General features: G+C 41.6%; 1 protein-coding gene across 7 annotated transcripts in view; it reads left to right on the top strand.

The window, feature by feature from the left end:
* Positions 1 to 19,771, top strand: part of MRAP2 (melanocortin 2 receptor accessory protein 2) — a 104,667-nt gene extending 84,896 nt beyond the window's left edge. For 6 of the 7 annotated variants that reach the window (XM_063637815.1, XM_055274128.2, XM_063637816.1 and 3 more), the window contains one exon: positions 17,975 to 19,771. In XM_063637815.1, coding sequence (XP_063493885.1) covers positions 17,975 to 18,365 — 391 coding nt within the window. In that variant the 3' untranslated portion in view covers positions 18,366 to 19,771. Of the gene's footprint in view, positions 1 to 16,109; positions 16,172 to 17,974 lie in introns of those variants that run through there. The other variant, XM_055274130.2, reaches the window with a different exon arrangement.
* Positions 19,772 to 21,791: the final 2,020 nt, after the last annotated feature.

Below are 21,791 nucleotides of genomic sequence, written 5' to 3'. Positions count from 1 at the left end.
TTCTTTTTCAATGTTTTGGATTGGGTTAATTTGAAGACCTTGTCTTTGAGCTCCGAATTTCTTTCTTCTACTTGTTCAATTCTATTGCTGAGACTTTCCAGAGCATTTTCCATTTCTATAAGTGTGTCCAATGTTTCCTGAAGTTTTGTTTTTTCTTTAAACTATTTCCTTGAATATTTCTCTCTTTACTTCTTGCATCGTTTTTTAGATTTCTAGTATTGGGCTTTGCCTTTCTTTGGTGCCTCCCCGATTAGCTTCATAACTAACCTCCTGAATTCTTTTTCAGGTAAATCAGGAATTTCTTCTTGGTTTGCATCCATTGCTGGTGCACTAGTATGATTTTTAGAGGTTGTTAAAGAGCCTTGTTTTGTCATATTACCAGAGTTAGTTTTCTGGTTTCTTCTCATTTGGGTAGGCTCTGTCAGAGGGAAGGTCTAGGGCTGAAGGCTGTTGTTCATATACTTTTGTCCCATGGAGTGTTCCCTTGATGTAGTACTCTCCCCCTTTCCCTATGGATGTGGCTTCCTGTAAGCAGAACTGCAGTGATTGTTGTCTCTCTTCTGGGTCTAGCCACCCAGCAAGTCTGCCTGACTCTGGGCTGGTACTGGGGGTTGTCTGCACAGAATACTGTGACGTGAATCTTGTATGGGTCTCTCAGGCGTGGATACCAGTGCCTGTTCCAGTGGAGGTGGTAGGGAGGTGCAATGGACTCTGTGAGGGTTTTTAGCTTTGGTGGTTTAATGCTCTATTTTTGTGCTGGTTGGCCTCCTGCCGGGTCATGTTGCTTTCCAGAGAGCATCAGCTGTGGTAGTTTGGGGAGAAACAGGTGGTAGGCAAGGCCCTAGAACTCCCAGGAGTATATGTCCTTTGTCTTTAGCTACCACGGTGAATAGGGAAAGACCATTGGGTTGGGGCAAGGCTAGGCGTGTCTGAGCACAGTCTCTCCTTGGGTGGGTCTTACTGCAGCTGCTGTGGGAGATGGGGGTGAGGCTCCCAGGTCAGTGGAGTTGTGTACCTAGGAGGATTATGGCTGCTTCTGCTGAGTCATGCAGGTTGTCAGGGAAGTGGAGAAAAGCCAGCAGTCACAGGACTCACCCACCTCCCATACAAATCAAAGGGCCAGTCTCATTCCCACCATGTCCCCACTAACAGCCCCTAATCTGTTTCCAGGCAATGGGCAGCTGGGCTTGAGAAATTGCCCCAGGCTACCCTCCTCCCAGCTGCGAAAGAAAAGGGCTTGGTTCATTCCCCACCTATGGAGTCTGCACACTGGTTTCGTGTCCTTCCCCGAGTTCTGGCCAGGAGGCTTCTTGCCCCATTCAAATTGTTACAAAGTTCAGCTGGAGATTTCCTTCTCCCTTTGGTGTTTCTCCCCCTGATCCCCCGGCTCCTCTGGCCGCCCTGCTGATAGATTCCTATGGTGCCAGGCAGGAATGGCCTGCTTGTGGACCCAGCGAGCGCCCAGGGCCTTTCTTCTTCCTCTACCGCTGTATTTCACTCGGCTCTCTAAATTGACTTAGCTTCAGGTACGGTTGGAAACTTCTCCCACAAAGAGACCTTCAGTTACTTTAGTGGGGATGTGTGTTCAGGAGAGGAGGCTCTCCCTTTCCCACTTCTGCAGTTGGGGCACCCACAATATTTGGGGTTTCTCCTGGGTCCTGCAGGAGCAATCTGCTTCCTTCAGAGGGTCTGTGGGTCCTCTTGGGATTGCTGGTTTGTTCTTGCAGTCAATCTGGAGCTAAAATTCACAGTGCGAGCCTCTGCACACTGCTCTGTCCATCCAAGTTGGAGTTGCAATCTAGTCCTGCCTCCCATCCGCCATGATGATTACTTTGTTTGTTTTTGTCACATACTGTGCCAAGCACGGGGCTCTGGACTCAAACATTTCCAGGTTTACTTATTGAGACTTTGGCCTGGATTCTTAACGTCTCTGTGCTTGAGACTCCTTATATATAAATAAGGAAGTGTCTGCCTGCTGGGATTATTATAAACCAAGCTTGTCCAACCTGCGGCCCAGGATAGCTTTGAATGCAGCCCAACACCAATTCGTAAATTAGCTTAAAACATTATGAGATATTTGTGGTTTTTTTGTTTTTTTGTTTTTTTTTTTTTTTTGCTCATCAGCTATCATTAGTGTTAGTGTATTTTATGTGTGGCCCAAGACAATTATTCTTCTTCCAATGTGGTCCAGGGAAGCCAAAAGATTGGACATCCCTGTTGTAAACACAGAAGTGAGCAGACGGTGGAGCTTCTTGCAATAGCTGGGCTCAGAGCATCCCTCAGTAAAGATGAGTCACTGTGTGAGCTGAAGAGTCCAGGTAAAGAGTAGGAGGGAGAAGACAAAGGAACCCATTCTCCCATGGGATACCCAGACCCTAAGCATTATATCTACACTTTCAAAATGTTGCCTCATTCTATCCCAGCTTCACCTTGGCTGTGTCTCAAAGTGAAACAGTAAGATGAATCTAGAATGGCAGCTAGGTAGAGAATCCTGGTGATGAGTCAGAAGGACCAACACCTTTGAATTCTGATTGCTTTACATATCCAGCTCTCTGGGTGGTTTGTCACCAGTTACTTCCTAAAGTAGAACATCAACAACATCCTTTTGGAACGTGATTCCAACAGCATGGTTAATATACCTGAGTAAGTCTGGAAGCTCAGAATGGACTGGTGCTTGGATCTACCACTGAATTTAATATTTTTCTCCCTGGAGACGTCTCAGACCAGGGCCAAATGGCTCCCTAGGATCTCATCATTGCTGACACATGGAAGTGTGTGAGCTTCCCTTTGATAGTAGTAAGACACAGGATGACAGATAACACCACCTGTGCCCTGACTCCCTGTGCCCGTGCCCACAACAGACATCAGCAATGGACTGCATCATCTTCCCTGTGTAGCCAAGACTTTTGCCTGAGAATCATTTTCAAAACAGATCTCCAGGCAGCCACCAGGAACCAATCACAGTTTACCTGAGAGAGAATGTTTATCCGCCATCCTGGCTGGACTTTCCTTTAATGTACTGGATGACAGGAGTTGAGATCCATTTAACTGCACAGGGCCAATCACACTGCAATAAAATGGGTATTTTTTTCCCCTGAATTGTTTAACCTGGGATCATGCCAGAATGAGAACTTCTGGAATCACTAACTACTTAGTGGCTTCTGTTAAGGGGGGAAATATGTGCTAGGCTAGGCTGTCAGACAGTAAGAAGTTAATCCTCAAATCTTGGTATAACACAACAAAGGTTTATTTCTTGCTTAAACTGCATGTCTGCTAAGGTTGGCAAGGGGCAGACAGAAACATCTCCACTTGCAGCTGCCCTTTCCCCACCACGCGGCCTCCTAGGTTGCTGTGACATGGTAAGAAAACACTTGGAGATCTCAAGGTTGCCCCTCCATTCTTCAGCCGGAAGCAGCACACATCCCTTCCTCCCACAGCTCATTAGTCAGAACTAGCCACACCCACCTGACTGCCCAGGGCTGGGAAGGGTAGTCTTCTGTGCATCCAGAAGGAAAGAGGCAGGTATTGGTGAGCACTGAGAAGGTAGACTACAGAGGAAGAAAGACTGTTATAAAGCTGACATCACCCTTCTTAAAAGCTTTTAGGCCTAAGAAGCAGCTTTGATGGGGATTATTTTTTCCATGGAATATTTGCTTTTGTATGGTGGCGCAGGCAGGGGATCTCTTATCTGGATTTTTGAAGGACAGTGAAGATAAAAGAAGCATTTCCTCCTGCTTTCTGAGCTAAGGAACCATTTACTCTGCATGCTGTCTTGTTAAAGCATTATGGCCCCATTATCATAAATCTGCCAGATAGAGAGTAATGGGAAAAGTTTGGGTCACATTGTTATGTAGAATACTTTGGACTTCTTGAAAAATTATCAAACCCCAGACATTACGTGCCTCACATACCCTCCTTTTGTAGCCTTTGTTAAGTACATCTCATCCAGGTGGGGCTGTTCTTCCCTTAGGGGCCGGTGCAGGATTGCTCAGGACCGTGTAAAAATGGGAATTATATTCTATCTTGAATAGCAATTTACCTGAATATGGCACTCATTAAAGAATGGGTACGTGGAAGTGAAGACTAACAGCAGGGAAATGTCATTGTTCAAAAGATTTGATATTGACCAGGGTCACAGGAACTAGATGGCAAAATGCAGATGTAGTGAGTGATTCCTGAGGAAGCCCTGTCATTCTGAGGTATCTACTGCTATGAAAGGGTAGAAAATCTATTTTATGTGTCTGGTTCAGTCTATAACTTTTGTTCAGGAGTTATTCTTTTTTTCTTTTGAGTTGGAGTCTCACTTTGTCACCCAGGTTGGAGTGCAGTGGCGCGATCTCGGCTCACTGCTAGCCTCAACTGCCCAAGCTCAGGTGATCCTCCCACTTCAGCCTCTTGAGTAGCTGGGACTACAGGTGTGTGCCACTACACCCAGCTAATTTTTTTTTTTTTTTTTTTGAGACAGAGTCTCACTCTGTCACCCCGGCTGAAGTGCAGTGGCATGATCTTAGCTCACTGCAACCTCCACCACCTGGGTTCAAGTGATTCTCCTGCCTCAGCCTCCTGAGTAGCTAGGATTACAGGTGCCCAAACCATGCCCAGCTGAGTTTTGTATTTTTAGTTTTTGTATTTTTATTTTTAGTTTTGTATTTTTGTATTTTTCTCCATGTTGGCCAAGCTGGTCTGGAACTCCTACCTTCAGGTGATCCAACTACCTCTGCCTCCCAATGTGCTGGGATTACAGGTGTGAGCCACTGCACCCAGCCTAATTTTTGTATTTTTAGTAGAGACAGCATTTCACCACGTTGCCCAGGCTGGTCCCAAACTCTTGGCCTCAAGTAATTCACCTGCCTCGGCCTCCCAAAGTGCTGGGATTACAAACGTGAGCCACTGTGCCTGGCCAGGCATATGTATCTTTAAAAGCCCACTGGAAGTGACTGCTGGAAATATCAGGTGCCCACAGGCTGATCTGCCCACAACTTTTCGTGAGTGGGGCAACCTGAAGACAGTGGTCAGCATGCTAAGACCATTGGCACAGCAGCAGGTATTTCATTTGTAAAAACTCATCAAAAATCTGGAAAATTGCTGGTGGAATAATCCAGAGCATTACTTGTGTTGTCCCTCTGCAAATGGAAGTGGAAGGAGTCTATCCTTCTGTCTTGATTTGTCTTCAGGGTCACAGAAGTAGGAGCACTTCACTAACATCAGAGTAGCTGTGCCTCTCATAGGAATCAGGGCTTTGGACAAGCCCACAGATATAGCTGTTCAGTACATGGTATTTCATAAAGTGCTCACTGAGGTCTAAGTAGTGAAGGCTCTTCCAGGGATGCAAAGATGAACCAAATACAGCACATCAGTATATAGAAGAGAAAGACCATACACAAAATAGCCCTGACACAAGGCAGAAAAGGATGCAACCTGTAAGAGCAGGTTAGTAAAATATGGCAAGAGCACAGAGGAGGGACAGATTTCTTCCCGTTGGGAGATCAGAGTGTCTCCATGGAGTCAGTGACATTGGATTTGACGGTGAAGAAGCTATTTGATTTTGACAGACAGACTGGTGGAAGGGCCTATCAGGTAGAAAGAACAGCACAAACGAAGGCACAAAGAGTGGCAGTCCTGAGTACACTGGGGGCCTGTCACATCCTTTGTGGCTAGACTAGACTGTAGGATTAGCAAGGGGACTGGTGGGAGAGAACACTGGAAAGGCCAGATGACATGAGACCAGGGGCCTGGAGTGTCAGACAGAGGAGTTGGGGAGTTGATGAAAGTTTGTGAGCATGTGGGTGTCCTGGGGAGGAAATGACAGTTACACTTTGGGTATTAAAGGACTGGGTGGGTCCTTGTGTTAGATGCACTCTGTGTAGGTAGAAAGACTTTTACAGGTACACAGAATATATGACTTAACCTGTGGTGAGAAGAAGAAAAGGCTAAGGATCAGAACAGTCTGAACAGTCTTTATTTTGGCTGGTAGAGTTCTGTGATGTTGCAGTCAATAGGTTAAGTCCAATAGCCTTTCTTATAATAAGCAGAAAATGATGACTACAAATTCTCAGAACAAATAAGTAAAAAAATGGTTTCAGGATTCTATCAACATAAACAGTTGTAGGACGACACAGTTAGGATGACACAGGAGAGCTTCTAACAATGATGAAATCTTGACAAACCCTGAAAAATTATTGGAAGGCATTAGAGAATGAACATAAGCAGATAGAAACTGAAGGGCTTTTGGCTCTTGAAAGAAGGAAACTGCCTAGCTTATGTCTATGGTTATATGATTTTCTACCTGAAATCTTCCAATTCACAAGCATGATCTATGTCTCCATATACTTAGGTCTTCTTCAATTTCCCTTTGCGATGTTTTGAAGATTTCAGAGTACAGGTCTTGAACATTCTTGGTTAAATTTATTGTTAACTATTCTATTTTTTTTGATGTTGTTGTGAATGGAGTTTACCTTTTCATTACTAGCATGTAGTAATACAGTGATTTTTGTATAAGGTCAATTGAAAGAAAAATCTTTTTAAATGGCAGTGGTGGTCTAACTGGATAAACATACGAAAAAAAAAATGAATGAGATTACCTCATCTCAATACGGAGTGTGTCTTCAAAGTAAAAGCTCCTAGAACTGCACTGGCCAGTAGAACTTTCTGTGATGATGGAAATGTGTCTGTGCTGTCCAGTTAGGTGCCACTGGCCACATGTGGTTACTGAGCATTTGCAATGTGGGTAATATGACTGAGAAACCAAATTTTGAACGTTACTTAATTTAAATTTAAATAGCCACATATTGGTAATGTATCATATTGGCCAACATAGTTAGAAGAAAGCATAGGAGAATATCTTCATGATGTTAGGGTAGGCAATTGTGTCTTAGAGAAGATGTAAAAAGCACTAAACATAAAGGAAAAAAAATTGATAAACAACTAATTAAAACTTCTGCTCATCAAAAGACATCTTTGAGAAAATGAAAATGCCAAGTCACAGATCAAGAGAAAATATATGCAATACACATAACTGACAACTCATATTCTGCATATATTATAAAACTTCCACAAGTCAAGAACAAAAACCAAACAACTCAGTTTTTAAATAGACTCCTACAGATACTTCACAAAAGAAGATAAACCAATAGCCAATAAGCACAGTAAGAGATGCTCAGATGTTATTACACATCAGAGAAATGCACATTAAAGTCACAATGACATGTCATTTCACTCCCATTGGAATGTCTAACATTAACATGATTGACAACACCAAATGTTGCGAAGCAGGTTGCTATGGCTTGGATAGCTTGTTTGCCCCCACCAAAGCTCATGTTGAAATTTGATCCCCAGTGTGGCAGTTTTGGAGGGTGGGGCCTAATGGGAGGTGTTTGGGTTATAGGGGTGGATCCCTTGTGAATGGCTTGGTGCTATTCTCACAGTAGTGAGTTCGTGCTTTCTTAAGGCTGGATTAGCTCTCTTGGGAATGGATTAGTTCCCTCAAGAGCAGGCTGCTGTAATGCCAGGACACTCCTCAGATTTTCCTTCCTTTTTATGGCTCTGCTTCTCCTTTGACCTTCTTTGTAGTGTTGTGCTGCAGCATGAAAGCCCTAACCAGAAGCCAGGGGCATACCCTTGAACTTCTCAGCTACATACACTTCTTTTATTTGTAAACTACTCAGTCTCAGGTATGCTTTTATAGCAACATGAAATGGACTACAGCAGAGGTGGAAAAACTAATTCTTACTCATTGTGGTGGAGTGTAAAATGGTACAACTACTTTGGAAAACTCTTTGCAGTTTCTCATAAAGTTAAGCATAGATCTACTATATGACTCAATTCTATTCTTAGGTATTTATTCAAGAGCAGTAGAAACATATCCACAAAGAGACTTCTCAACAACGTTCAAAGTAGCTTTACTCACATGGTCCCAAGCTAGAAACAACCCAAATGTCCTTCAGCAGGAGAATGAATAAATAGATTGTAGTATGTTCATACAATGGGCATTAGTAAGAAAAAGGACAAACTATTGTCATATGCAACAATATAGATAAATTTCAAAAACATTGAGCAAAAGAACCCAAGCACAAAAAGCCATATATTATATGATTCCATTTATATAAATTTCAAGAACAGGCTAACCTAGCCTGTGGAAATACAAATCAGAGCAGTGTTACCTAAAGGGGGTAGAAATTGAATGGAATAAAACTTTCTGGAATGAAGGAAATAAATGTCCTTTATGTTGATTGGGGTGGTAGTTACATGAGTGTGTTCATTAATAAAAATTCATCATATTTTGTACTTAAGGTTTATGCATTTCACAGTGACATATATGGTATGTGAACTTTACCCAGTGATGATAAGAATAGTAACTGAATTGAAGCAAGGGGTGTCCACGATGAGTTTTTCACATTGTCAACCCAAATGAACAAACAGAGGCTCTCTGAAAGAAAATGATATTTATTTGGTAATAGGGCACTGCAATGGGCATACTCATATAGTAAACTATGTATGTATTCTAGGAGGTAAAGGAAGATAAAGATATTGAAAGGAAAAGTGAGGAGGATTACACAGTTATTTCAAGATAACTATCCTCGGCTACAAGGATTAATAACAAAGGTGGCGGCCGGGCGCGGTGGCTCACGCTTGTAATCCCAGCACTTTGGGAGGCCGAGGCGGGCGGATCACGAGGTCAGGAGATCGAGACCACGATGAAACCCCGTCTCTACTAAAAATACAAAAAAATTAGCCGGGCGTGGTGGCGGGCGCCTGTAGTCCCAGCTACTCGGAGAGGCTGAGGCAGGAGAATGGCGTGAACCCGGGAGGCGGAGCTTGCAGTGAGCCGAGATTGCGCCACTGCACTCCAGCCTAGGCGACAGAGCGAGACTCCGTCTCAAACAGACAAACAAACAAACAAAAAAAGAAACAAAGGTGGCGTCAGTCAAGGTTGGACAGATAGTTGCTGGGCAGATGTCCTTGCAGAAGTATTTTTTTGTTGTAAGACTGAGATGGCCTTTGTGCAAGGTTATGGCTTTTGCAGAGTCTTTTGTGATGATTCTTATTAACGGGCACTCATGCATGAGGACCCTCCTTTCATAACCTTCCCCAGCTCTATTGCCAGGGTTTTTTTGTTTGTTTGTTTGATTTTTCTTTTGAGACGGAGTCTTGCTTGGTCACCCAGGCTGGAGTGCAGTGGCATGGTCTTTGCTCACTGCAAGCTCCGCCTCCCAGGTTCACGCCATTCTTCTGCCTCAGCCTCCCAAGTAGCTGGGACAACAGTTACCTGCCACCACATCTGGCTAATTTTTTGTATTTTTAGTAGAGACAGGGTTTCACCGTTTTAGCCAGGATGGTCTTGATCTCCTGACCTTGTGATCCGCCCGCCTCAGCCTCCCAAAGTGCTGGGATTACAGGCATGAGCCACCGTGCCCTATTGCCAGGGTTTTTAACATAAGTGACTTCATTTTGATTCTGACAACTTTCACATTTCCCTTGTTTGATGAAGATCTTTCTCAAAAGGCATCACTGATGAATCATCCCATAGTTAAATTTTGATTGTCCCTTGGTGCTGGGATTTACCTGTACTGGTTTGGTTTAATCTAGTCCTACATTAGAGGGAAGTTATTGGTGACTAGGAATCAGTGTCAAAAGCCTTTTAGCCACATTTGAGCAACAAAGGAAGTTTGGAGGGAGTGGCTCTCAGGCTAAGTCTACCTGAAGTCCATATTTAAGTTCAATTTTGTCTGTTTTGTAGGTGTTGGCTATTACTTCAAAGTGCTGGTCCAGCATTATTCTGTTAGGAGTTGTACTTCTGAAGAATTTTAACAAGTAACAGGTACAAAGTTTACAAAGAAAAGTAGAAAGTAAAATTAATAGTAATATGATAATCTCAGTTTGCCTAACAGTTTTGAGGCATGAACCTGGGCTTAAAGGCGACCAATTGAATAAATCAAATGAACACAGGGGATTAGGTGAGACTTGTTTTAACTATGTGACCTGTTTCTTATTTTGTATATATGGGTCTCAATTCTCCCAGAGGACTATATCTAGGTACAGTATGTAGTATTAGCAATAGCACATATATTTACTTATTTAAACAATAGATAATATAGAGCAATTTTATTACCTGGCATCCCAAGGGTGGGTTGAATTAAAGTAGAGCAGACAGAGAACAACAGTTGTATTAGGGATGTTGACAAAATCACCCATTAGGTGCACTAAAGGATCTCTTAGGTCAGGTTTTTTAAAGTTACCAGCCAAAGGTATTGATTGTGAAATTTCAAGTGCACCATTATCCTGTGAAATGAAAAAGGTAGGCATTAAGAGGGATCAAAGTCTCATTATGATATGGAGTCTTTTTCTGATGTCTTGGGAAAAACTGTCTACTGCCATGAAGCTGTCAACTTCTCATCTTGGTTTGCAGTTTGAATGTGACTGTTTATGGCATAAGGTGCCGATATGGTTTGACTCTGTGTCCCTACCCATATCTCATCTCAAATTGTAATCCCCATGTGTCATGGGAGGAACGTGGTAGGAGGTGATTGGATCATGGGGCAGTTTCCCCTATGCTGTTCTTGTGATAGTGAGTTCTCACAAGATGTGATGGCTTAAAAGTCTGTGGTGATTCCTTGGCCAGGCACAGTGGCTCACGCCTGTAATCCCAGCACTTTGGGAGGCCCAGGCAGATGGATAATTTGAGGTCAGGAGTTCAAGGCCAGCATGGCCAACATGCTGAAATCCTTTCTCTACTAAAAATACAAACATTAGCCAAGGGTGGTGACACATGCTTGTAATCCTAGTTACTTGGGAGGCTGAGGCAGGAGGATCACTTAAACCTGGGAGGCAGAGGTTGCAGTGAGCCAAGATCAAGCCACTGCACTCCAGCTTGGGTGACATAACAAGACTCCATCTTAAAAATAAATGAATAAATAAATAAATAAATAAATAAAAGTATGTGGTGGGTTCCCCCTCTCTTGCTGCCATGTAAGATGTGCCTTGCTTTCCCTCTGCCTTCCACTATAATTGTAAGTTTCCTGAGACCTCCCTAGCCATGCAGAACTATGTGTCAGTTAAACCTCTTTTCTTTATAATTACCCAGACTCAGGTAGTTCTTTATCGCAGTGTGAAAACAGATTAATACAGGTGCTTTGGTGAACTCTCTGTCTGACCGATACATTAGACATTAGACTTGTCCCTTAAAATTCACCAAGTTTAAGGTTATAGGGCTTCAGAAACAGAACAGTTTGCATTTTTAGTAATTCCATGGTAGAGAGTTGGATTGAAAGAATCTAGAATAATTCAGGATCCAGCTATTCTATAGGCAGATAACAAGAACTTGAAAATAATGCACAGAGCTAAAAATCTAATAACAAGAGTGTTGTAGTTTTTCTCTAGAAATATAACTTTTTCTCTCTCGTATTAGTATACTTTTAATATTAAAGCTCAATCTTTAGCAAGGCTTATAGATAATTCCCATCTAGTTATAGCCTTCATGAACCTTTCATGACCTGCTCAAATCTTCAGTAACATGCTTAAGCCTTTAGTTTTGTCCCATTCTTCCTCTTTCTTAAATGACCAGTCATTTTACTTTAGAACAAAAATTTACTACACAGATTCTTTCTTATACGAAATTATTCTCTTTTCTTTTTAACCTTCCTTACCGGAAGTGCATCTTCTTACTTATAACTTTCTCCATGTCTCTGTCTCCTGCTTACCAGTAGAGAAGGGCTTTTGCCATGTTGCCCAGGCTGATCTCGAACTTCTGAGCTCAAATAATCCTCCTGCCTTGGCCTTCCACAGTGCTGAGATCACAGACGTGAGCCACTGTGAGATATGATGAGATTTCTCTTCAAATAGCCTGATCAATCCTTTATTCTTTAATTCATAGTACCCACTCCCCAACCCCTTTCTCCTTTTTCTCTTTTTTTCCTTTCTGCCTTTGTTTACATGCCAGGACATGCCACAGTACCAGGCTTTTCAGTACGAGCTCACATTCCTTTCCTTATTTAAAAAAAAGACTAGCCCTCTAGCTCATCACAGACACCCCTTCCCCTTTTCCCCTCTCTCCCTTACGTGCCCACCTTATCTAAAAAAAGTTCAAATGTCTAACCAACCAAGATTAATTCAGATTGTGCGACCCGACCCCGGCCAATAGAAAAAGAGCACAGGGGCAGGACTTGCGTCAGAAATAAAGGCTTTCGTGCCCCTTTGTTCAAGTGTGTTCTCATCGCGACTGGCAAAAAAACAAAACAAAAAAACATCCCTCTACACAAAAGTAAAATTGCTTTGCTAAAAATCCCTTGTTTGAGTGTTCAATCTCCTTAGGATTTTGAGCGTTATTCCCAATAGCCACCATGCCTGGCCTGTTTACTTTTAACAATTATACCTGGATTACTCATAGAAACTGAGATATTAGACAAAGCTAGTCATCATTTTAAGTTATTTCTTTGTTAATCATTTTTATAGCCTGTGAATATCAGGTGTTCACCTAAGTAAGAACCTTAAAGTTAAATATATAGGTATTTTGCCAATAACTCAGAAGATACAGCTGCTTTTATTAAGCCAACAATGTGAAATTAGTTTTACATATCAAAGAATTACAGAAACAAATTTATTCTGTTTTTAGGGTGAGTTTATAATTTTATCACCTTAAAACATCTAGTACAATCTTGATGAACAGTAAACCCAGGCAAAAATGTATGCTGACAATTTTGAAGACCTCTCTATTTTTATTTTATCAACAAACTTAAAACCAGCTTATTTATCAAAAAATTATTTAAGTAATGTGAACTAAAAACACATGGGTTAGTTACTATATTTTTGTTACAGTGCTCAATTTAAGTGCTTTTCTTCCCTTTTAAATTTATTAATCAGATCTCTTTAATATATTTTAGTAGAAAAATATTATATACACACAACATTAAAACATACAGACAATACAAATACATAGAAGCAGATTCTCTAGCTTTCATCTGGATATTTTAGTCATGAGACAGTGTAATATAGTAATACAAACTCAGTTTGTAAAAGGACAGTTGAACTCAAATTATATTTCCGACAAATGGGACCTGTTCACATGGCTAATGTTTATTTGCCCCAATAGATAATCTTATTAAGGCTGTGAACTAAAATTTTGGATAAGGAAATTTTCATAGCAGTTTGATAATAATAATTATAATAAACCTCTCTTATCCTTTATTTCAGTTTCAAATGAGTTTAGGGTATATTTTTAATATTTATATTTTAGCCAGGACTGGCTAAATTGTATAAAAAAAATAAAATCTTCAAGTGGCCTTGAATTTTTAGTAACAATCTTTTGTTTGCTGGTCTGGTTTGCTTGACTAGTCAATGTGAGTGAGGAAGCATTTTAACAGGTTTTTTTTCCAGCTTTTTCTAGTCCCTCCGTAGCAGATAAAGCAATTTTTATGCCAGACAAAGATACAGTATTCCTCTGAGCTCAAGATTTTGACTTGTTTGCTCTGAGAGGCTAACTTTTATAAACATTTATGTGGTTATTTGCATTTAGAATACCAGTCCTTTAATTAAGTGTTCCATTACCAAAAGCACTTTTTAGTCAGACAAACCTAGATTTACATTTCCAAAGGTATCTAAATTGTTGGTTTTCATGAACCTGTTGTAATCTGTAAAGCTGTTAAGTTTTTTGCATTTTGACTGGAATGCCATAAGCAGTGAGTTTGTCTTAACACCAGCAGAAAAGTCTGCAGATTCAAAATAGGCAGAAAAAGGAAATAGAGGAGAGAGAGCCTAGAAGGCTCTATGTATTAACTCTATATTTGCAGTTTCTGTTTCATCTCTAAGATAAACAGGCTTGGGGAGTTTATGATCTCCATGATGCCCATTGAGTTTGTGTGCACCAGGAAAAGCCATGTAGCCAGCTGGAGTCCCAGAAGACCTGGCATGCCTGGGTATTTGAGAATCTCATTTCATCTCTTTCTTTCTTTCTTTCTTTCTTTTTTTTTTTTTTTTGAGACAGAGTCTCACTCTGTCGCCCAGGCTGGAGTGCAGTGGCACGATCTCGGCTCACTGCAAGCTCCACCTCCCGGGTTCAGGCCATTCTCCTGCCTCAGCCTCCCAAGTAGCTGGGACTACAGGCACCTGCCACTGTGCCCGGCTAATTTTTTGTATTTTTAGTAGAGACGGGGTTTCACCATGTTGGCCAGGATGGTCTCGATCTCCTGACCTCGTGATCCACCCGTCTCGGCCTCCCAAAGTGCTGGGATTACAGGCATGAGACACTGCACCCGGCCCCTTCATTTCTTATTAATTTCTTAAAAGCAAAGAAAATCCCATAAATCATATCAGTGGTACGTCAGGAGTTTGTACTGGTGTGCAAAGAAAATTCTTTAAATCTTGTCAGGAAAATGTCAGGAGTTTAGACTGGTGTCTTATACAGTGGCAACCAACATAGTGGCTTTTAATTAGCCATCCTGCATCCACCACTTAGGATGTTTATTTTTGCTCTTGAAAGATTTTCAGAAACAAGCAAGGGGGAAGAGCCAAATCATTTACACACATGCATAACCAAACCCAAATCGGAATGTTCACAGAAATTTTAACCCAGGCATGCAGATCAAACAAAATATTAAACTAGGCATGCAGAAAGAACCAAAAATGAACTCACCAGAAAAGACATGTCTCCAAGACAGATTATACATTCTGTAGAAACCGGAGTACTTTCCACAAGGACACTTCTCAGGAAGGGCTTGCCAAAAACAGAATTTTATTGTTCCAAGAGAGATGCAGCGTTCTTTATTTAAGGTAGGTTTATAACCAAACCAAATCTCAGATAAAGTCACAAAGCCTCTATCAGGAAGAAGGGGCTTACCCTGAGTGAAGACTCACCAGGGCAGAACAGATGAGCCATGGAAGCAGAGAGCTAAGTGGGCTCAAGGTGAGCACAGCCTGCAGGTTCCAAGAATCACTGATTCCTTCCAAAAGTGATCTTGCTTCAGGTTCCACTTCTGGAGACCATTTATGTCAACCTAAATAACAAACACTGAGAGGTTCTCTAAAAGAAAATGATGTTTCCATGGTAATGGGTCATTGCAATGAAAATACTCATGCCATATAACTTATGTGCATATTCTGGGAAGTAAAAGAAGATGAAGGTTTTTAAAGGAAAAGTAAGGAGGATTACATAGTTGTTTGGGGAGAGTTATCCTTAGCTACAAGGAACAATATGGGTGGTGCCAGTTCCAGGTTGGACAGGCAGTTGCTGGGCAGATGTCCTTATAGAAGTGTTTTTTTGTGCAAGTTTATGGTTTTTGCAGTCTTTCATGATGGTTCTTGTTATCAGACATTTGTGAGTGAGAGTTCCCACTTCATGGCCTTCCCCAGCTCTATTCATCAGGCTATTTTTTAATAACATAAGTGACTCCATATTTATTCTGACAACTTTCACAACATACAGGTCCTTTTGTTTATCAGTCAAGGAAAGAAGAGACAAATAAAAGTCCAGTGTATTGAGTGTTTAATATTTACTGGACTCTTAAGAGTACAGAGATGAACTTTTTGCTCTTCTCAGGAAGGGAGAATCAGGCACATCGTACTGTTGCCATACCAAGGGATCATCGGGAGGAATCTAGAGGGGAGGGGGTGGCCATGGGAGCACAGGGTAGCCTCAGGGGGCAGGAAAGGCACCTCAGAGGGGCTTTAATGTCTACTGCCTTGGCACTGTCCTGGGGAGGGACAAAATTATCTTGGTCTCTTGTGCCTTAGTTCTCCAGCAAGGGTGAGTAATGGACTTTAATTCCAGGAAACATAGCTGTGTTATGGAAGAGCAGCCACACACAGCTGGGCTTCTGCTGTTGCACTCAGCTGGTGCCACACGTAGGCAGAAAAGCTATTTCTCAGAGCTTCTTAGCTTTGGAATTGAGGAATGGTGTTGGCCCCAGCAATCTTAATTATGCTTTCTCCAAATGCTTTGTGAACCCCCAAAATCTGAGACAGGTCTCAGTTAATTTAGAAAGTTTGTTTTGCCAAGATTGAGGACACATGCCCATGACTCAGCCTCAGGAGGTCCTGAAGACATGTGCCCAAGGTGGTTAGAGCACAGTTTGGTTTTATCCATTTTAGGGAGACATGAGACATCAATCAACGTATGTAAGATGAACACTGGTTCAGTCTGGAAAGGCGGGACTACTCGAAGCAGGGAGGGGACTTCCAGGTTGTAAGTAGATAAGAGACAAATGGTTGCATTCTTCTGAGTTTCTGATTGGCCTCTCCAAAGGAGGCAATCAGATATGCATTTATCTCAGTGAGCAGAGGGGTGACTTTGAATTCAATAGGAGGCAGGTTTGCCCTAAGCAGCTCCCAGCTTGACTTTTCCCTTTAGCTTAGTGATTTGGGGGTCCAAGATATTTTCCTTTCACAGCTTTAAGCCACTCTTTTTCCTAGGTGACATTTTAGTTTATCAGGTCACAGGTTGCTGGCACACTCATCTCTGTTCTCAAATATCTTTTAAACCTGAGTGAAATGACAATTGGGGGAAACTCATTTACAGAAAGACAAAGAAGACCATGTAAATTTGCACTAAAGCATAAATCTTCCGTCTCTCTAAAATGATTTTCTCTGAATTCTGAGTACCTGACGTAGTAGAATATTGGATTCTTGCATAAACCTTTGACCTTCACAACATGTTTGTTTAGTGGGCAATGAAAATTGTTAACCCGGCTTATTATTAAAAGGAAAAATGCAGGTTTCCGAAAGGATTTCTTGCTTGATGTCACCCAGGTAACCTTGCTAGGAGACAGATCTGATATTAAAATTCCTTCAGCTAGCTGGATTACAAACCTTCTAGGGTTGCTGACCTCTGAAATCCAGGTGATTTTGATAATTTGGAGTTTAGTGATATATGATCAGGTTTTCCAGACCTGTGTTTTTCGTTTTTTGTTTTTTTTCTCCTCTGCCCAAATTCTTACAGAATTTGGTCATAAGTGCTTTTTCCTGAGTGATAGGATGGGAAGGAAGAGAGTTAAGAACTGGGAACACTGAGAGGATTACACATCTGTTGAGCACAGACTCCAGAGCTTGATTTTTGTCAGGTTCTGTTCTGGACTTGAAAACACGTTCAGTCATGATGTGTGCCCTTAAGGAGTCACTCCCTGTGCGTGGGCAATTCTTCTTTAAGTCTGGAAAGGATGGTGATTAAAGTAGATGGAGTATCAGGTTCTCAGCTGACCTGGGCTCTTTTTTTCATTCACTTGTGGGACTAATTGAGAGTTATTTTATCCACTCATTGACTCATTTATTACCCTTGAACTGCTTATTTGTTCCACATTAAAGGAAACAAGGGATTAGGGATCTGGGTTTTATTCCCACTCATATCACAAACTGATTGTGTGACTAAGTGGGCAATTTGACTGCTCCTTGCCTGAGTTCATACGTTTGTAAAATGCACATCATAATTCTTGCCCTAAGTGACTGTATTGGTTACCCGTGAGAATCAAGTGAGAAAAATGGATATTATAGCATTTTGGCAAATATTTAATGTACCCCTATGAGATAGTATTATTGTTTTTAGGCCAGTGGTTCTACACTTCGGTGTGAGTAATGAGCCTTAGAGAATATATGAAAATGCTTATTACTGAGCCTACATTCACAGATTCTGAGGGTCTGTGACCCAGGAATCTGCATTTTAAGAGGCACTTCGAGTAATTATGATGCAAGTGGTCCAAGAATTCCACTGAAAAATACTGGTGTGTCTGCAGAATATTGGGGAATTCCTCAGCAAGATGTCTGTTTTCAGGATGATCTGGGGGTCCTCATCTTGAAGCCTTTGCCTTGGGTTTATCCGTACATACTCAAAAGGGATTTCTCTTATTTCTCATGTTTGTCTGCATGCCATGCAAGGGGCTTACACTCAATAGGTGCTTAGTGGAAATGTGGTGGCCTGCCCCACGTGCAGAAGACCATGATTCTGCAGGTGAATGGGCTGGAGTTAAGCAATCTTTTGTTTTCTTTTTTTAAATAGCAATGCAGAGTCCTCAGAGAAGAGATTCAGAATGAACAGCTTTGTGTCAGACTTTGGAAGACCTCTGGAGCCAGATAAGGTATTTTCTCGCCAAGGCAACGAGGAGTCCAGGTCTCTCTTTCACTGCTACATCAATGAGGTGGAACGCTTGGACAGAGCCAAAGCTTTTCACCAGACCACAGCCCTTGACAGTGATGTCCAACTCCAGGAAGCCATCAGAAGCAGTGAGAAGCCAGAGGAGGAGCTGAACAGGCTCATGAAGTTTGACATCCCCAACTTTGTGAACACAGACCAGAACTCCTTTGGGGAGGATGATCTTCTGATTTCTGAACCACCTATTGTTCTGGAAACTAAGCCACTTTCCCAGACCTCACATAAAGACTTGGATTGAGAAGCATGCTCTGTAAAGCGTCTTCCTGAAGATGTGGATTCTGTCTTTATGTAGCAAGAAATCTACATCCACCAAAATTGTGTGTGTTTGGGGGAGAGAGAGACACAGAGATAGAGACAGAGAGACAGAGAAGAGACGCCTTTAGAAGAGAGCTGAGCTGATTAAGCTGAGTGGTTTTTTGTTTTGTTTTGTTTTTCTTTTTAATACATTTGGAGCTTTGGGGGTATGTATTAAAGTATTTACACCAAGCTTGTCCAACCCGCGGCATGTGTCCCAGGACAGCTTTGAATGTGGCCCAATACAAATTTTAAACTTTCTTAAAACATGAGATTTTTCTTTTTTTGCTATTTTTTTTGAAGCTCATCAGCTATCGTTAGTGTTAGTGTATTTTATGTGTGGCCCAAGACAACTCTTCTTCCAATGTGGCACAGGGAAGCCAAAAGATTGGACAGCTCTGATTTATACCAGCCCGTCTTGATTGTTGAAAAATTTGGCCAAACACTTATTGTCAGCATTCTTGGGTGAGGATTAGCCTACCATGTTCTAATCTGGCCCTGCCACTAGTATGCTCTACCTTTAGCGAGTTGCTTTACCTCTCTGGGCTGCCCCATTTTTAACTGTAGGTTGACAGGTCTGGAGTGATCCATCCCACCTCTAATATTTTGTGAATTTATGACTTTGCCTTCAGATGAGGCTGAGCTATACATAAAACAGTATAAACTAGGGTACCGCCTCGTATCTCTTGTAGGCTCTCCCAAATCTCTGTACCTTCCACTCAACCGTAATTGAGCCAAGCTTTAGTCAGGGGATCTGAGTGTCTACCAGAATGCCAGGAGACTCATCTTACACAGTCACGGTGGCCAGTGTTTCTGGTGGGTTGTGCTGAAAAAGCTCTTCTGAGAACTTCCAACCACCCATGCTCTAATCTGGGGACAGCCATCCCCTGCCTCAGAATAAGTACCAATTCATAGTACATGCATGGTACTCTTGTCCCCAAGAAATGTTAGGAAGCTTGTCAGCTGAGTGAGAGGAGGTGCCTTCTGGGTATCTCTGTGTTGGTGTATCTGTGCCATTGGCTACAGAACAAGAAAAATACTATTTGCCATGCTATTACCTTGGCAGATGTGTAGGTGATAGTCATCTGGCTTTGAGCTGAGTTGGTCAGTGGGTTGTAAATTCCCCACTAGCAGATATTCAGGGTGGCCTGAGTTATGTAAACATGTGAGCAACACAGCTTTAGTTTCATGAGGAATCAAAGCTGCACGCTGGTATTAAAACAACTTGATTTTGTGCACACAGTTGCATGCATGGCAAGCTGTTAATCTCTGGGTGGCATTTTCGTTATGAATTTGTTCACCACCTGTCTTGCTTAAGCTACAAAATAAATGCATTTGACTGCACAGAAATTTTCTCTGGTTCTTTATTTTCAAACATCCAATTTTTTATTTCCCAACATCCAATTTTTTATTTCCCAAAAAGTTGTACCATGTTTATAATGTCTCCTAACTTCTTGGAGTAGGCAGTGCTGACTCTACCATCTTTGGGATTCTGGTGATCTGAGTCGTGAATGAGATTTCATTTAGGGATTATTTCGCTAAAAGAAATCCTTTTTCTATGATGTATTTTAAAGAAAATATCATTCTTTAAGACTCTGAATAGTAAAACAAAGTATGGAATTTTTGTTTGTAATTAAAGCTACTTTAACATATTTTTACAAATAGATGCTATTTTCATGAGCTTTTTATGCAAGAGAGCAAGAGTATTAAAGAATGCTGAGTTTGTTAACTTTTTTGTTTGTTTGTTTTTGAGTGACGGAGTCTTGCTCTGTCGCCCAGGCTGGATGGCTCACTGCAGCCTCCCCTCCTGGGTTCAAGTGATTCTTCTGCCTCAGCTTCCCAAGTTGCTGGGACTACAGGCACGTGCCACCACGCCTAGCTAATTTTTGTATTTTTTAGTAGAGATGGGATTTCACTATATGTTGGCCAGGCTGGTCTCGAACTCTTGACCTCAAGTGGTCTGCCTGCCTTGGCCTCCCAAAGTGCTGAGATTACAGGCACGAGCCACCGTGCCTGGCCAGAGTTTAACTTCTAATATGAGTATGATTATGCATAATTTATTTAATGAAATATAAATCATGGGCTATTATTAAAGTTCGCAGCTACTTAAGTGGTATCTTATTTAGAAGTAGATTTATTGATCAGAAGATTGAAAGATATTTAAAGGTCAGACAAATACCCATGACTATATCATCATTTTTATGAACTAAATGTTAAGAACTGTGAATGGTCCAAGATTTTGCCGCTTCTGCAAGTCAGCTTGCCATAGTCTCGTGGATGCTGCCAGAAGACACAAGAGTCTCGGGTCAGAGAAAAAAATCTTCATTACATCACAGCAGGCCACATATGCTTCATGCTCGTGTTGGTTCTTGAGTTTGTTTCCTACTGCTGTTGTAACGAATTACCACAAATTTAGTGACTTAGAGCAACACAGATTTATTGTCTTACGGTTCTGGAGTAGAGAAGTCTAAACTCAGCTTCAGTGGCTAAAATCAAGGTGTTAGCGCAGCAGCATTCCATCTGGAGGCTCTCAGGATTTATCAGTTTTCTTGCCTTTTCTATCTTCCAGGGGTTGCTCCCACTCTGTGGCTCCTCTTCTTCCACTTTACGTCTCTGTCTTTAACCATCCTGCTTCTCTCTTATAAGGACCTTTGTGATTACGTTGGGTTGCCTAAGATGATCTCTCCATCTTGAGATCCTTCATTTAATCACATCTGTAGAGTGTGTGCCTTTTGCCACATAAGGCAACATATTGACAGGTTTCAGGGATTAGGATGTGGACGTGTTTGGGGAACCATTAGCCTGCTAGTCTTACCTTTGGCCCCAAAGGTTTATATCCATTCTATATGCACGATACATACACCCCATCCCAATATACTCCACAGTCTCAATTCACTATAGAATCAATTCAAAGTCACATGTATTCCCTAAATCTTATCAGCTTAAAAGTCTCAAATCTTATTATCTCAACCATCTAATTTCAGTATTAGTGAGATCCTGGGCATGATTCATCCTGGGGAAAAACTCCATCTGTGGACCTGTAAAACTAGAAAATAAGTTATTTTCTCCCAAAATACAATGATGTGACCGACATAAGATACTAGTTACTAATATAGTTGTCTTTCAGTATATGCAGGGGATTGGTTCCAGGCGCCCTGTATACACCAAAATCCTTGCATACTTAAGTTCCACGGTAGGTCCTGCAGAACCCGTGTATATGAAAAGTTCACTCTCCATATATGTGGGTTTTGCATCCCAAGGATACTGTATTTTCAATCCCCATTTGGTTGAAAAAAACTCTGCATACAAGTGGGCATGTGCAGTTCAACCCTGTGTTGTTCAAGGATCAACTGTATTCCCATTCCAAAAA

Source organism: Symphalangus syndactylus, chromosome 4 (assembly GCF_028878055.3).
Source record: "Symphalangus syndactylus isolate Jambi chromosome 4, NHGRI_mSymSyn1-v2.1_pri, whole genome shotgun sequence".
In the NCBI taxonomy this organism is placed as follows: domain Eukaryota; kingdom Metazoa; phylum Chordata; class Mammalia; order Primates; family Hylobatidae; genus Symphalangus; species Symphalangus syndactylus.
This window is presented reverse-complemented; position numbering and strand designations above follow the sequence as displayed.